A 17,233-nucleotide genomic window follows, 5' to 3' on the forward strand; every position below is an offset into this window, starting at 1 on the left:
CTCTTTGGGTCACCATGGTGCTTCAGATTGACAACCGACCACAAGTTTTTCCACATTAGAGGGGGTACCATGATGAAAGAAAACAAAAGATCACAATGAAAACTCAGATAATCACTGTGCCTACTTGTTTATCTTTTATTTTTTGGTCAATTTAGTGTCAGATATTTGATCTTATTAATTGCATTATTATTATACCTATATATACGTGTACATAGACATAAATACATATACATGTATATACAAATAGAAAAAAACCGTTCACACTAGGCAATAATTCCAGTGTTGAAATGTCTTGTGTTGTCCATTAATTGACTTAACATACAGTAAGAATTCCACCATGACCCCTACTATAAAGACACTTTTTTGCACTTTTATGCATTTATAGGTCTACAATTACAAGTATTTTCCTTAAGATCAGTGACACTGGACCTAACTAACTAGACCCAAAGTGAGCATTTTCAGTAGCCTAGGCTAGTGGAACAAAGGGCTATCCACTCGCTGCTATACCACCAGCTTAGAGATGACACTGAGATGGATGAGAAATACTTTAAGTGACCCATCTTTAGGAGCTTGAAGAATGACAGAGCCAAAAAAGACTGATGGTAGTGATATAAAGGTGGTGAGTGTTATCGGGAGGAGAGAGCTAATAAAACAGATGATAGAATCACAATGCTTTGAAGAAAACGCCCAAATTCATGGGACATTAAAATAAGTCATATCCTCTCAAGATTACCTTAAACACACAGATGCACCAGGTAAAGTAAACAATCACTTATACTGCAGTTACAGGGACAGTAAAAGTCACAGAGAAAAACAAAATAATGCATCAACACATCAAAAACAACAACAACAACAACAAAAGAGGAGCCATGAAGAGAGAGCGGTGGTCTCCATGGTGAGGTGCCAACGGGGCGGAACCCCAAACTTGAGCGGCGTTCAGAGAGGCTGATCCAAGCCTAGCTCAGTTCATAAACCTGAGAGAACCAGTCAGAATGGGAAGCACAGAGCCACACTAAAATAGGGGGGGAAAACAACACTGCACAGTGATCTGTCCCACATTTCTCTCACAACTCAATAACAAAGTGTATAATATACCCTTGTCCTTTTTTTGGCACTGAAATAATAAAAAAAATGTTAACTCCCTGTTAACTGTTTGCACATTCAGTAGTCTACAGAAGTTCTTGTGGAGATGCAGAGGAATTTAAAAAAAGCAGAGATCCATAAAGATGGGTCTCCTGGGAGTTGGGGGTAGATAGAGGGGTAGATAGAGGGGTGGAGAGAGAGGGAGAGAGGAAAAGAGGGAGAGAAAGGCAAGGATGAGCGTAGGTCCATCTGCTCGGCTACACACAGACCTCAAAAAGGAGGGCGGCACAAAGACTGAATGGCGAGGAAGCACGGAGAACAGAAGCATACCGCTCTCTGGAATTTTATGTGTTCCTGGAGTTCTGTCAAAACATTTCATTTTTGAAGTGTTGTCATCTACTGTGCTGAGTGAATACGATAAATGGGAAGAAAGGGGGGGGAAAAAAACTTTGGGATACCCAAATGTGCAAACTTTTTGAAAAGTGTTTTAAATACTTGGAGCACATTCGCCTAGAGCACGTCTGGAGATGGCAGGCAGGAAGGCAGCAGGGCTTCCCTCAAAGGGCTGTCCCTCCCTGGGGTTCAGCAGCGACAGGGCTAGGCTCTGGGACCTGGGCAAGGGGCTCTGGCAGTAAACTGTAGTCTTCCCCGTTCAGACTCTTACGGCATACTGGACATGTGTCGTGCTACGTACAGTGTGCAAAAGAACAAAAGATAATGAGAACTCAAAATGAGCAGCATGCACCACAGCTAATGTCACTAGATGCTTCTTTTACATATGGGGTTCTTGTTTACCACCACATGTACAGTATACCAATCAATGAACCATGAGACGAGTATTATATATGTTTATATACTGTATATATGTTTAAATATTCATACGTTACACACCTATTTTCAGTGCCCCCTTACAGATGCTTTGAAAACAAATGTTAGTGTCCATAGTTACACCTCTTACCATCTGTAACCACGGCACAATGCAGTCGCTATGGAAATAGTGCAGGCAGGGCAGCTGCCGGACGTTCTCGTCAGCCGCGTACTCCTCCCGGCACACCGGGCACTCAAGTCGGCACGCTGAGTGACAGAGACATGGATGGAAAACACACGATGAAGGAGAAGGATATACAAACATGGAGAAAAAAAGTCAGGTTTATTGGGAACTGTCATGAGACCAATAAATTGTCCTGCTTTAGTTATGATTTCATATGTACAAGCAAGTGAACCGATGCTGCCAACATGTGCAACTTATTACACTGGTATGCAACATGAACGTGGAACGGAGACTGGTAGTGGTACACTAAATGTTGTGAATGACCACATATCTCATTAGCAGAGGTGTGATGTACTCTCTTACCCAATCTGACATGTATCTTATTAAAATACAATACAGAGGCTTTCAGCATTTGGCTCCAAAAGTGTTTTCATTATGAGTACACAGTGAGTGTGTGTTTGTTTTCTGAGTGTGTGTGTGTGTGCGCGCATGTCAGCAAAGTATGGGAACTCACCAGCCTGTTCCTGAGAAACAGCTACGGTAGGGAGCGATGAGATCATCTCTTTCTCGGCAGGCGGAGGGCCCGTGTTCTCTAATTGACCTAACAACTAAAAATAAGAGGACGGACAGGGAGGGGACAACTCAGTAAGTGTGTGTGTGTGTGTGTTTTATCTAGAGCGTAGTTTTTTCGGAGGGGACAGTATCATTAATGATCACGTTCAAAAATGGGTACAATGGCAGCAAAAACAATAAAGACTTTCTCGGACAAAATCAAACTCAACAATGCATGCTATATCTTATCTACTACAGGGTAAATGAGTCCTGCAAATCCAACTCCAGGATGAAATGGTCTATTATCCCAAACAGGACAATAGTGGCGACTGTAGTCTGATGGTAACCCACCTGTGTAATGACAGTATCTAAGCCACCCTGACCCCATGCGTAGTCCCCTGGGTTTGAGTGCAGAGACCTATCAGAGACAGAAAGATTTCCAGTCTTATATAGGAGAATATTTACTCAGGGAACAACACAGACAGTGAGACACAGGCAGTGAGAGACAGAAACTGTACCAGAATAACGATTTAAAAAAAAAAAAAAACTCTGGAAACAATGTGGGAGAAGACAAACTTCCTGTTAATTAATTAAACATTATCTCTCTGTTAAGTCCCACATCCAAGTCTGTGAAAACAATAATGTGCTTCAACTATGCCTTTATAAGAGGACAGGACAAGGGCACTTTATTCTTACATAATACCTGCTACGCTATGGTGGACGTGTAAGTGAACAGGGTGTGGTGATAGGCTCCAGATGCTGTTAGCCTTCACAGGGGCTTTCCCCGGCACAACTGTCACAACTGTTTACTGAGAACGGTCCGCCACCCAAAGGCATGCAGCTGACCACAGGTCTGTGGTCGCCAAACAGACCACTGCCGAAAAGAGGCGATGGGAATCGGACCAGAAACAGACACACTTAAAACAGCCAGTTAAATTACAGCTCAGCCCAACTGGGGAACAAAGAGGCTGGTCACAGATGTTGCAGTTCATCAGTTCATCCCTTGGACTAGTTATTGGCAGTGATTTAACTGCAGTTCACAATACATGAAGCTTGCACCATCTAAAAAAAAACGTAGCCAACCGTTGTTTGAGTCTGTATATCATATTTCCGTATACAGGTTAGGCAGGTCATGATGTTACAACAGACTATTGTTCCAGAGGCAAAACCAACATTTCCTTCTGGTACAACGGTTATTCTGCAGTAAAATTAATTAACGCTTCATAACTGAAAGACTAGTCCTTCATGTATGTTTTTCCCGCTTTTTTAGTTAGCTAGAGTCTGATTTGTGGTAGCAAAGAATTCACACTGCTGTGTTCAAAACCAACACCACTCAAATCAACACTTAACAAATGGCTGTGGCTTTACTTGTTTCTTTTTAAATGAAGTGCTAACTTTACAGACTTACAGAATTACAATTCCTGCAAATTGCCAAAGCACAACTATGTAATAGCCAGTTAGTACATACCATGAAGATGTTGCAGAACTTGGGTTTCCGTTGTTGGCAAACAAACCAGCCAGAAACTGCTGTACAATCCTTGATGTGAAACAAAAATGAGGTTAGCCAGAAAGTATTTTAGGTTATGCATTATTCTGAACCCAGATGGCAGTTATGAACGATTGCATGACGTATGCAATGATAATGTGTATCTGTAAAATATGTTTCACAACGTTTTTTTATTATTATTATTTCTTTGGCAAATTTATATGTTCTTTTATAGAGTAAATAAATGGGCCTCTAGAATAAGTTTGGATTAGTATCATTATGAGAATAAACAGATCTTCAGATGATACAGCCATACTGTAAAATGTAACAGCAGTGGGTGCAGCACAGTCTCTGTGTCAACACCTTTCATCTCAGTCACAAAAACACTATGCGGTCACCATCAATCCTCTTTGTTCTAGGTTTGGCTTGTTTAAGATGGCCTAAACACACCTCATACATTGTAGAAATCAAACTGATAATAAAGGGGCGAGTGCATGAGAGAGGGACAAACCCAAAACACTACTGTCATTTTGATCCACAAAGTTTGTTTGTGGTTGGCGGATTTGACTATGTGAGAATGTTGTTGGTGTTAATGTCTGGTTCCTCCGGAAACACTCTGTTTCTACATCTCTCTCTGTTTCAGTTGCTAACTGTTCTTCATGCACACACTCACTTTTACACAACACCAAACTCCATGCATGCAGCCTGCTTAATGGACAGTCGTGCCCCCCCCACACACACACACTCACACACTCACTCCCCATCGGACATCCCTCTGTGACATAATGCCTCTGTCCATACACCCCCAATAACTGTGACCTGGACTTTGCATTGTTGCAAAAACACTACAACAACCCTACCTACTCTATTAGATTTATAAATGTATTGCACCAAGCACTTTACTGGACACAGCACTTTATGGGGTTTTCTAAGGGGTATTTACGGGGAGTTAATTAGGTATAAAGTAATGGGTGATTCATGGGGATGTAAATTGATATAAGGCAAATGGATGAGCCACTACAAAACTACATGCCTGTCTGTTTTGCTCTTACAACATTTCGTTGTTATCCTGTAACAATGACAAATAAATGGAACTGAACTGATGCATGACTCAGCTTGACCTCAGCTCCCTAAGATTATTGGAACTGGACCTGCACTTTTAGAGGCACAAAAAATAATGTTCAAGTGTGCTGACTTTGACTACATGGACAACAACACCTAAAGTTTACACATAAAGACTATTCTACTTACATGTAGAATGACACTTCCAGTTTATACAGTGGGTAAAATAAGTATTGAATACATACTTATTTTCCCCGCTGTATCTAGTAACCACCTACTACATCTAAAACCAAACAGACCAGTGGTGTAGTCTATGTGATACGCAGGTCTACGCAGTATACCCACTTAAAAAGCATCACCATCTCAGTATACCCACTAAAAATAGACAAGGATACGTATTAACATTTGGGGTTGATCACAATATACCCACTACAGCTAACTATACTACACCACTGGAACAGACTATTCTTTGTTAGCATAGTATAGCATAACCCTACAGTGTCTATCAACAGTAGTAGCTGTAGATTATGTACTTTACTGTATTCACTGATATTTGAGAGAGGATGGTTTGACATTTGGGAAGGATCTAGAGTGCATTGGCATGTTAAAATCCCTCAAAGATCCTCCGGAGTGATGGGAAGATAATACAACCCCCATGACTCTTAAAGACCTGTAAGAATCTGGCTACTCTGGTTCACGTTAGCCAACTTCTTTGGACCTTAAAGATTAGTTTCCTGTACAAGGATTAAGCCTAGTCCTAAGTCTAAAAGTCAAGTAAACTAAAAGCAAACATCAATGAAAATCTCCATTGAAAGGATCTTTTAGTCTAAGACTATAGGCTTAATCCATGCAAGGTAAACTGGAAGTAAGTGTTGCATGACATTTAATTCCTAAGCCAATAGCATAACAATACCAATCCGAGGGGGTTATCACAGTAGACAGCTTTTTCTTTTATGTATGTTGTATGTGTACATTCACATTTACCTAAAGCTATCATATCTGAACACACTAGACAGGTACTCCGAGAGGTTTCTGGGTGGCTATATCTCATGACATTCTATAGCTATACTAGGCTATAACCTTCTTAACCTTGTTCCACCCACCCTTCCATCGCCGGCGCCCTCTCCGGCCGGGCCCGTGACCTCTGCTGCATGTCCGCGTCCTGCTGAGCCAGAGGCTCTACTTCTGTGGGTGCTGCGGAGAGTGATGATGTCTCTGCCTGGGTCCCCTGGCCGGCTCCCTCCAGAGCACCCTCCTCTCTGCTGGGGAGCAGCTCAGCACTTGTGGGGTCGTTGAGGAGGGCAGAGCGCTCCATGAAGAGCAGCTGCCACAGCTGACATGACAAAGATATGGAGGAGTGGATGAGTGGGGTGACATAAGGCATGACCACACAGGAATGCACTGAGGGCCAGACAAAGACAAATGAAGGAATGTCTGTAGGAGGGGAACGTCTGTTCTTAGACAAGAGACCCGTACCTCTGTAAACTGGGAGCCGACATCATCATCATCGTTGGCTTCAGTGGTGTCTCCAGTTGCCAAGAGACTGAGATTTAGGGGGAAATGATTTTGATAACAATCAACCATGGGTGGATCAAAAATGCATAAAATGAACCCATCTTTTGGTTGACAATACGGGCAAAGTGTCTATCTTTAGACCCGTGAAAACTTTAGTCTTCGGAGTTCAGATATATTATTCCCAGCTTTTGTGTAGCCTACTAAAAGCGACTCTTACCTTGACCCCTCCGTCACTTCCTCGATAAATCCAGACTCACACGTGGGACAAACAAACTCCTGAAAGAAAAAATATATTGTCTGCTCCAGATTAACTAAATAACTAAACTATAACAACGCTACACTTTATTTTAACTTAATACGTTTTAACGTTGGATATTTCACTAAAATCGTACCCTAGGTGTGCAAAGTGAAAATCCCCCTAAATAATATTCCCCCGACTCCTAAGGAGGTTACATCAGCGCCAGCACGTGTGCTTCTATGTTAATAAACATGCGTCAGCTGTTAGGTGGGCGTTAATCCACACAGTGGTCTCTCGGCTCTTTACCGACACACCGTGGCTGCCAATCTTAGGGGCTCTCCCCCATCGGCTACAACGTGCCCTCGTTCTAAATATGGCAACAGCATAAACCCTAAACTTGGATCAGTCATTATGTGCCACTCGAATCGGCCAACTTTGTTAGCCCTTCTAAGTTTTCTAAGTAGCCCACAAGCTTACCGAAAGTGATCAACCCTTTCAGCTCACAATCAGCAAGCAATATTTGTAACTTTTAACCTAAATACTATTTCAGGGAGCACTTTCGCAAGGAAACACCCCATTTATCTTGATGTTATCCTACCATTCCGTTTAGGGTCAATCAGTGTAGTAACGACGTCTCATTGACGTGGAATCAACAGCGGTTTCTGAACTCACCGGGAGTTTAGGATCGATTTCACTTTTACAGCAGTGACAGTAGAAACGCTGCCGGGGAACCGTCGCAGCCTCCGCCATCTTCAGAGTGGCAGTCCAAATACTGACGTTGACCCGGGCGCGCACTGACACGGGGGTAGGCGTCGACGGCTGTCACAGGGGTCGAGTCAGTCCAGAAGGATACCGAGTTGGTCTGAGAATATTTTACTACATAAATGAAGGAAGCCCTCTGTGAGATTGCTCTTGAAACCGGCAAACTGATGAATGATCATGTCTGCTTTAATGGGTGTTTTGATATACATTTTAAAAACATTATTTTGACACTGGCAAGGAAAGATATTAGTATGTTTTTAAGTTTACGCAAATTGCTGGGTCATGTAAGGCCATGGGGTGCAAATGAATCACCAAAAAGGGATAATACCGTGATAGATTCTGTCTAGTCTTAGCTCCAGTTTGGCTGAGTCATTTCCTACCGTCAACTTGGCTTAGTCTAAAATGACTGTGCATAACGGTTTGGCTCATATATCAGATATCCTAATAAGGATGCAGGTCCATATAAAGTGTTTTTTCGTGTGTCAGGAGCATGTCGTCAGAAAACAGCAGCCAGATGCTCATCTGTATAACATCTTGGTAGTTCAAAGGTCAATGATGAGTATTTTATTGGAAGCTAATTATTAAAGGGCTTTTTATAGTTTGCCCCACACCTATTTGGTATTATGCATTTACTTTCTGACATTGTTCTTGAGGTTGCACAAATTATTGTTGAAGGTCAACTACTTCCCCTACATGCATTGCCTTTGTAAAAAAAATTCATTTTGAAGAAATATTTTTTTTTTGTACAGAGATTGGGTCCATGCTCTAGGGAGTAATAAGGTTTTAATAAAAACAAACTAGACTTCCAGTTGTGACAATAATAATAATAATAATAATAATAATAATAATATACATCGCAAACATTAACAGTGTGACAGCTAAACATATAAAGGTCAGCAAAACAATGCTTTTGTCGTTCTTTATTTTGGCATTGGAAAAAATACTTAAATTGGTATTCTCCTTCACATCACAAAAAAGATAAGGTAAAACATAAAAACCAGTTAGAGCTCATTGTTAGCGACATAAAAACATTGGCCACAGACACCTGAACAATTCAGCCATAGTTAATTACATGTTAAATCAACCTAGTGTGTTTTACACTGCATCGTCAGCTGTAGCAACATGATCTTCTGCCTTTATGTCCTTCATTCAAATATACAACATGCAATTCAATCTTGTTTGTTCATCAGTTTGCTTGCATTCATAATACAATTGCCACACATCTCCACATATTATTATTATTTTTTATTATCATGTGAGGAGCAATGCTTGGGTGTTGCTATTTGTTACTGAAAGGGCCTGGCTGACTGCTGCAGCCAATTAAAGCAAAGGTAGAACACTGGGAGCAGAAATGCAAGAGAGTCACCAGCGCCTTTTCAGGTAAGGAAACCATTATGAAAAAAAAAAAAAATAACTGCAAAAAAGCTCAAAGCAATTTCTCACATCTTCACTGAACTCTGGGGTGGGGGTGGGGGGTGGCTTTGAATTATCATCAGGCCATAACAGCCTTAATGTGGGTACTCGAGTAGTGATGAAATGGACCCTTGCACACTGGCAGCAGAAGGGGAGACTGACTGCCATGGCATTGGCACCCTACTTGGGATCTACTTCTCAGTAGTAGACCACCTGTGGGTCTTCCATTGAATTTCTTTTATGACAGATTTCTCATTTACAGTAACCTACACCCCCCCCGACCCGACCCCTCATATTCCCACTCTTCCCCATCTCCCCAAGTAGGTTTCTGGGTATAGTCCTGGCTCCCACCCCCACCCCCGGGACATTAACAACTGGTGATATCACTTCTTGGCGCTCAGGTGTATCCGTGCAAACAGCGCTTTAAGTGTTTTTTGTTATTTAATCGACATCTTTTTTTTTTTTTTTTTTTTCAAAACGTGTAGGTAAATTATGAGGGACACAATCTACTCTTACTACCCAGTTACTGACTTTTATAATTCATTTTTTATTTTAAATAAACAATGGACATCATGGACAGAAACAAAGGAAATCTACCTTGCACAAATGTTTGTCCCGATACATCTGAGGCCAGCGTGTCTGTAAAGACTTGTCCAGCTTGGACTAGCCGTCCCAGACAAGCGCACGACCCAGACCCACCCTCCTCCTCTTCCGCCAAACCTCTACCGCGCCCCCGTGAAGGCACTCTGGGCAGCAGAGGTGGTGGCAGTTGCCGCTGCCTGCCTGACGGCCTGATTGGACATAACGCCAGTGGCAAACTCAGCCTGAGCCTTCTCAAAACTGGCCCCGGTCTGCCTGTAGAGGGAGTGCACCTGCAAGAGAGAGGAGTGAAGAAACACAAATATCAACACACCACGAGAGAGAGAGAGAGAGAGAGAGAGAGAGAGAGAGAGAGAGAGAGAGAGAGAGAGAGAGAGAGAGAGAGAGAGAGAGAGAGAGAGAGAGAGACACCTCTATAGCCTACAGTATGTAGCAAAGCACAGACCCAAACAGTGACATTTAAAAGAATGTGACATTTAGATTTGGACAGACTTTGAACACACACTCATGATTTTTAATGGGATTTTCCTCACTATTCGGACTGATGTCATTTCCTGTCTCTGGCTCGTCATGGAACAAGGGATAAGCCCACCACATACACACACACACACACACACACACACACGGCAGGAAGGACTAAAGCAGAAAGATTACCTTCTTCAGCATGACCACTCCCATGGCCGCCTGGCCAGTGAAGAGAATAGCGTTCAGCAACATTATCACCCCAACAGGAACGCTGGACTTCAGAGTAGCCAGACTCACGATCCACCCACTACGAAAAGGACAAGACAGGATGGGAAACTAGAGGAATTACTAAGGTAATCACTGATTGAGTGAGGAAAGGAGAGAGGATTAAAGAGTTACAGCGTCTATGATAATATTGGAAAGAGTACAACTAGTATGTTTTAGCCAAGCTCATGGTGACAACTGACAACAGACTATTTGTCTCTGCTGAGTTATGGAGGTTGTCGAGTTGTATTAGTGGTAGTTCCTAAAAATGCCACATCTTGACTCTTGCCAACTATCCTCATATGAGGTTGATGAAGTTCAAATAATCATACAAGTAAAGAGTTTGCTTATGCAGTCGCACCTGAAGCCCCAGCCAGGGATGCCGATAGTCATGATGACATAGAAGACGACTTGGGCAAAGAAAACGAAGAAGAAGGCGAAGAAGTTGAAAGAGCTGTCACTCCTAGAGAGAGAGAGAGAGAGAGAGAGAGAGATAGAGAGAGAGAGAGAGAGAGAGAGAGAGAGAGAGAGAGAGAAAGAAAGGTTTTGAATTGTACTTTATTGCGTTGCACAACAGCACAAAACTTCAATCGATGATGACCAAAATATTTAAAAAAGCAGAGAGAGAGAGAGAGAGAGAGAATCAAATTTAAGTAACAGTAAGGAGCAATAAGCTATTCACATGATAACAGGCCTAACATAGATCCTCTTGTACCCACTATGTGCAGCAGGTGGCGCTAGAACTGCAGCTTACTTCACAGAACAACAGGTTCAAGCTAGCAACTCTGTTTATTCTAATTTTAGGGACTTCTGCATTCTCTGGTTATCCCTTAATGTTTAGATATGACTAACGACCATGCTTCACACCATACTGCACCTCTAGCCAGGTTAAAATCCAGCTTGTGCCAGAGGACGATACAAACGCTCTCGTACTTAAAAAAAGAATAACCACAAAATGGTTAAAAGATGTGCGTGGGTGTAGTCAATTTGTAACCAAAAAATGGCTTGGTGGTGATTTGATGAGGTATGGTGTGGGAAGAATGTTTCTGAGCAGGAGAAAACGTGCGCACACCTGAAGGCTTTGTACACGGGCCTGTACCAACAGACGAAGGAGCAGGGAGTGAAGAGGATGAACCAGAGGATAGCCAGGCCCAGACCTACGCCCCCCGAGACATCCACACAGAAGTTGGCCAGCGAGGAGATCAGGTTGAACAGTAGAGTGCAGGCCGTGACTACAGGGAGAGGGAGACGTAGAGGGCAAGGGGTGGGGGGGGGGGAGAGAGAGAGAATTTGAATTTAATTTCAAAAACCTGTTATTACATTCTTGCCACAAAGTACTTACATGATGTCACAATGTACAGTCGCACTAAAAATAAAATAAATAAATAAAACCAAGAAGCAAGTCATGCTTTATCCTCCAAGAAATGTGCAAACTGCAATTCGCCCTCAGCCGTGACTACAGGGAGAGGGAGACGTAGAGGGCAAGGGGTCGCGAGAGAGAGAGAGAGAGCGAGCGAGAGAGAGAGAGAGAGACCAAAATATATAACCACATGAGAGCAGAAAAGTCAAGGAAGTGATAAACAGTGAAGTAGGTCATATCACTCCAGATGAAACACACAAGGCATTCATGTGTGTGGATTTGTGTTTGAACGAGACGGTGCCAAAGATAAACAAAACAAAGCAGATAAGCAGACAGACACGCACCAGCACAGCAGTGCAGTGTTGAACTGTCAGGCATAACACATAGGGGCATAACCCGACACATAGATGAGGGGATACGAAGATGGGCTGACTGATGTGTAGATTAAAGACAAGACAGATGAGACACACACACACACACACACTCTCACACACACACACACACACACACACTCACACTCTCTCTCTCTCACACACACTTACACATCCAGTAGTAGTACATAATGGTGACAGTGCGCTGGAAGTTCTGGTTGATGTCCACACTGATGTCCTGGTAGAAGCAGGGCCCCACTGGGCAGAAGGAGGGCAGGGGGGGCCAGTTATTCTGACGAGCTGCGAGAAGAGACAAAGAACGAAACAAAGAGAGAGGGAGAGACAGGCATACACAGACAGAGAGAGAGAGAGAGAAAGAAAGAAAGAAAGAAAGAAAGAAAGAAAGAGAGAGAGAGAGAGAGAGAGAGAAAGAGGCACAGACACAGAGAGAGAAAGAGAGAGAGCAAGGGGAGAGACAGCAAGATAGAGAGAGTCAAAGAGATACAGAGAGAGACACACAAGTGCGTCAGAGGGAGAACAGCCTTCATTTTCACTGTCATCCATCATGCGTCCCCACAACATCAATACATCCCTCCTCTTCTCTCACTTCTCCATTACTTTTCTTCAGCTGACTCCAGCTATCAATCACAAGCTTTTGGCCGTGTTTCAACAACTGCATTACATTCATACCACTACCACCACCCCCACATAGAAGTGGGTTGCTGGACCCATATGCTTGGGGTTCTGTTGGAGAAAAGCCCTAACCTTCTGGCACAGCTTGCATACTTATACAGACACATTATTTCACACAATGCAGAGGACTACCGGGTCGCTGGTCGCCTTCACTATCCCCTCTGATTCCAATCATTAACGTAGAGACATTATGCATTAATCTCTATGTGCATTTTTGAGCTTCTGGGTGCTTCTTGCATCCAAACAATAACTGGCAAATAGATGTAGAATTGCCTCCACACCCCATCCCAATCTTTTCAAATCTTGTCTAATGGCTAGATTCCTGGCTGTTCCTGGTCTGATTCATCTTTCTAGGAGCACCTCCCTCATATCCCCTCTTCAATCTCTCTCTCTCTCTCTCTCTCTCTCTCTCTCTCTATCCCTTCCTTTGTTCCTCCCACCCTCTGTCTCTTCCCCCTTCCCTTCACCCCCCCCGGCCGCGTCCGCCTCACGCTCCAGATCCCATGTCCCAAACCAGCTCCACATATTATTCGCGGGGCTCTCCTCTCCATTCCTCCTGCCTTCAGCAATTGTGGTTTTTCAGCTTTGCTGTGGATCAGGAGACATGCAGACAAGAGAAACAACAGATTCCTGAGAGAGATATTCAGAGAGATAGATAGAAAGAGAAAAAAGATAGAATGGAGGGAAAGGGAGAGAAGGAGCTGTGGATCAGGAGAAAGAGAAAGATAGAAAGAACAAGAAAAAAAAAACAGAGAGGAGAAATAGAAAGAGATAGATAGAAAGAGAAAAAAAGATAGAAAAGAGGAGAAAGATAGGAAAGGAGAGATTAGAAAGAAAAAGATAGAAAAGAGAGATAATTAGAGAGAGAAAGAATGAGAGAGAGATAGATAGGGAGGGGAGAGGGGGATTGGAGAGAGAGAGAGAGAACCACATGGTGAAATGAAGTTTGAAGAAATAGGGAAGGGGAGCGGTTTAAAGAGAGATAGATTTGTTATGATGAAACCACCTGTAGGAAGATAATATGGCTTGTGGTGCAAACCAACAACATGCTGCTTCCCATAATAAGTTAAAAACAACACGTACCATTTGAAAACCTTACACTACCTCTTTGATTAATTGACAACCCGACACATTGTGCACAAATGCCAGACACTGCCCTAGTGCTGGAATAGAGCCATTTTCAAGATGTTCTGGATGCTTCTGGGCAGGCATATACTGTTTCCACTGGCACTAATTCAATCCCACTGCTGCCCAATATGTTTTCCTCAATACCATGATGCAACGTTACCTACTGCGACCATGAGGATTTAAAGCTACGGCAAACATTGATGTGTAACACCCATGCCATCTCCTGGCCGAGATGGAGTCTTCATCACCAGTTCACTAACTGATGATGAGCTACCTTTGAGTCAGTGAATGGGACCAACATTTCATGGGAATTAAGCCGGAGTCTTGGTCTGAACCTTCCCTTTGAAGGAAGATGAACGCTTGCAGGTTTTGGGAGGAGGGGTTCAGCGGAGTCAACAGCTTCACCTTCACCTGCCCTGTGGTGAACTTGTAAATGTTATCACAGGACCATTAATTAGTTGCAAACTAGCTATCCTGTCTTTGGGTGTTAAGCACAAAAATGTCTGTCTGGGGATTTTCTCTATACCCGTCTGATCCTCTGTTATGCAAGAACATGCGAGTACTGCTCTGCATGGATGGTGAAATATGTATTGTGAAACAATGGGAGTCTAGTGGGAGAGGTCAGTTGTGTTACGAATGAAGCTACAGGTTGTGACATAATCTGAGCTTCATCTGAGAGTCAGTGGCCCCTCCCAACCACATGACTTATCCATCCCTGCAATAAACAGTGACAGACATCCTATACCAAGCTGTGTACTATAAACATTGAGGGGGGATTAAAGTGTTCATTTCACTATTCTATGTACATGTACTATGTACGTTGGTAGAAGTCCACACAAGAATGAAGTGTTTTCTGGGTATTTGCCTTGATCTAACATAAGGTACTCACAAACAAGCTTTTGTAAGGTACAAAGAATCACTTAAATCAAATTGTCTGCAGGGTTATTGAGTTACTTGCAAAAGTAGAGCATCATGAGGCTAAGTGATGCTTCTGGTGGTTTCCCTAGACATGTGCCAAAAATCACAGCAGAAAGCAGCTTATAGCCTATTCAATACCAAATAAATTCAAACGTCTCCTTTACATTCATATTCACTCTGTTCAAGACGAAACATCACAAATATGGGCTAGAGCTTAAAAGGCACAAGCGTGCATTGTTAGTGTGTAAGCCATAGCATGTTAGAATCAAACAGAATAAAAGGTACATCAGTATTTATGATTACTGCACGCAGGGCAGGCATAGAGCGAGCATTTGATTTTTTTTTTTTGCCTCTATATGCAAAGTGGGAGGGCAAACCCATACAGTATCTCCAGGTGGGCTGGCTGTTGATTGCAGAATGGGTGGGACATATGAGCCCGAGGCAGAACTATCCTCGTTCTACAGAATGAGTAAGACAGGAGGGAAAGGTTACAGACTGTGAGTCGACCTGAAGTGGTTGACAGGACATACATGTTAGGAGGCATGTTCGCCCGGGCACTGCAGCCATCTGTGCACCTCTCACTGGGAGAGGGGGTTGGGGTTAACGGTAGAGGTACCTGGTTGGTGTAGGATCCATAGTTGCGTGGTTCCGTGGGTGTCGTCCGATTGGGTGGGGTTTGAGCGGGCGGAGGTGCATTGGGCACTGTGGCCTCGTAAGGAGGTGGTGGCTGCTACAAATGCAAAATGCAAATTAAAAGATAAATATTTAGATAAATATATTGACACAATGCTGTATGTTTTAGCAACTGTTACTGTTCATACTTGTTGCGAAGTATGTCATTTGCTTTTTCCATTACATTTTGGATTTTGTGTCCCTATGCAACAGGTTAATAATTACTTTCAGGAAACTGACTGCACACACAAATGTTTAAAACATAATCAAGTTAACCAGCCAGACACTGAATAAAATGCTCTCCGAGTGCAATGCACTGCAAGCAACAACCAAAAGGACGTCAACACACAGACCATCTCATGATATGGTCTTGGTTAGGCCCCAGATGGCAGGAATGCAATATTCATGTCATGCATGCCTGTTGAGTTGTGCATTCTCACCAGCCCCCTCTATTCACTCTTGGCCCTCAGAAACCAACTCACACATGAGCAAAAGATTCTAAAAAGCTTTCGGGCCTCTCACCACTGTCTTGTTGTCAAAAGGGTTGTACAGGTCCAGAGTGGCATAACCCGTGGTGCTGCTGTGTTGGGTAACAGACGGGTCCTGTTCCAACACACAAGGAAAACAAGGCGTTTAATATATTATGAATGAGTCGGCAGAGAACGAGACACAACAGTAGCTTTTTGAGCCCATATTATTGCTACCACAATCATTGCAATGACTAAGTATCAGCAGATCCTTCCTGATTGCTTAAAATACATCCTCTCAAGTTGTTGTCGTTGTTACTGCGCCAGCAATATGATACAACGCAATAACCGAACTCTAACGTTACTGAACCATTACGTTCTTCATAATATCAGGTTCGCATTCAGTCATCAATTAATCATATGAAACTAGCATAACAAATCACATTAGAGTTACCTGGAATGGATTCTGATCTTCGGCATTCGGCTCAGGAAAACTGGTGTACTTTGACATGATTCCTTATCGTTGGTTTTGACAACTACAAAGATGTCTTTAGTATGTCGGCTAGCGAGCTAGCTTGAATATGAAAGCTACTACCCTTCCAAAACCCCTGAGAATGTGGATGTCTGTGGAGATTAATCAATGATACCGCTTAGCAGGATGTTTAGTTAGCATTAACGTTCGAATCGCTTATAACTGTATCTGAACGGATTTGTTGGTATTGGTTGTTGTGTGATTACTCCACTCGATCAAGCACTAAAACTAAACGACAGCTGTTAGCACTATGGCTAAAGGCTAGCTAAATAGCTAAAAGACAGCTAAGCTAGCGTACGTACGTTACCGTTAAATGAAATTAGCTATCGCTACGTTGCTCGCTAGCTGGCAAGCCACGTAGCCAACCTTGTCTTCATTTACTCTCATTTATAGTGTCTGGTGATTTTGAGTCCTCCAGGCTGCATTGCGTCGTCTTCGAAAGGTTCGCTTAATTGTGGCCTGCCCTTTGAATTCCAATTTCCTTGCAGTAACGAAAGCGGTGAAATTTTTTTTCGTGAGAAGGCAGGATTCAGGAAGTCAAGTCATGTGACTGCGGCGAGAGGACAAGCTGAAGCACGTGTGCACTTAGGGGGAGGGGGCGTGTCTGTTGCCCGTCTGTGTCCTGGTGCTTGTGTCTGTAGCTGGGTCTGTAGCCTACTGA

At 43.0% G+C, this 17,233-nt stretch overlaps 2 protein-coding genes across 3 annotated transcripts; both read right to left on the bottom strand.

Moving 5' to 3' along the window:
• Positions 1-111: 111 nt before the first annotated feature.
• Positions 112-7,917, bottom strand: rnf115b (ring finger protein 115b). 2 transcript variants are annotated; one of them, XM_048229415.1, is made up of 9 exons: positions 7,600-7,917; positions 6,907-6,965; positions 6,651-6,717; positions 6,278-6,507; positions 4,095-4,163; positions 2,978-3,044; positions 2,589-2,682; positions 2,042-2,157; positions 112-1,769 (listed from the first exon to the last, which is right to left on the bottom strand). In XM_048229415.1, the coding sequence occupies exons 1-9, from the start codon at positions 7,675-7,677 to the stop codon at positions 1,641-1,643; spliced, it is 909 nt and encodes a 302-aa protein (XP_048085372.1). In that variant the 5' UTR covers positions 7,678-7,917; the 3' UTR covers positions 112-1,640. The 2 variants fall into 2 exon arrangements, with proteins under 2 accessions (XP_048085372.1, XP_048085373.1); XM_048229416.1 differs by lacking the exon at positions 7,600-7,917 and adding an exon at positions 7,526-7,595.
• Positions 7,918-8,594: 677 nt separating this feature from the next.
• On the bottom strand, positions 8,595-17,141 carry scamp3 (secretory carrier membrane protein 3). The gene is made up of 10 exons (XM_048230166.1): positions 16,495-17,141; positions 16,096-16,176; positions 15,518-15,631; positions 15,205-15,359; positions 13,347-13,411; positions 12,334-12,462; positions 11,504-11,663; positions 10,793-10,894; positions 10,357-10,474; positions 8,595-9,974 (listed from the first exon to the last, which is right to left on the bottom strand). The coding sequence occupies exons 1-10, from the start codon at positions 16,549-16,551 to the stop codon at positions 9,825-9,827; spliced, it is 1,131 nt and encodes a 376-aa protein (XP_048086123.1). The 5' UTR covers positions 16,552-17,141; the 3' UTR covers positions 8,595-9,824.
• Between the last annotated feature and the right edge of the window lie 92 nt (positions 17,142-17,233).

The sequence above is a fragment of the Alosa alosa genome, chromosome 20 (assembly GCF_017589495.1).
Source record: "Alosa alosa isolate M-15738 ecotype Scorff River chromosome 20, AALO_Geno_1.1, whole genome shotgun sequence".
NCBI lineage: Eukaryota > Metazoa > Chordata > Actinopteri > Clupeiformes > Clupeidae > Alosa > Alosa alosa.

What these genes read in the sequence shown, in the direction of transcription:
- scamp3 (XM_048230166.1), bottom strand. Translation starts at nt 16,551, where the DNA reads ATGTCAAAGTACACCAGTTTTCCTGAGCCGAATGCCGAAGATCAGAAT. An exon ending in TATGTACTACTACTGGATGT is followed by an intron (nt 11,664 to 12,333) that starts GTAAGTGTGTGT and finishes CTCTCCCTGTAG; the next exon opens with TCACGGCCTGCACTCTACTG. An exon ending in GAGTGGTCATGCTGAAGAAG is followed by an intron (nt 9,975 to 10,356) that starts GTAATCTTTCTG and finishes TCTCTCTTGCAG; the next exon opens with GTGCACTCCCTCTACAGGCA.
- rnf115b (XM_048229415.1), bottom strand. Translation starts at nt 7,677, where the DNA reads ATGGCGGAGGCTGCGACGGTTCCCCGGCAGCGTTTCTACTGTCACTGC. An exon ending in TGTTTCTCAGGAACAGGCTG is followed by an intron (nt 2,158 to 2,588) that starts GTGAGTTCCCAT and finishes TCTGTCACTCAG; the next exon opens with CGTGCCGACTTGAGTGCCCG. An exon ending in TTGTGCCGTGGTTACAGATG is followed by an intron (nt 1,770 to 2,041) that starts GTAAGAGGTGTA and finishes CACTGTACGTAG; the next exon opens with CACGACACATGTCCAGTATG.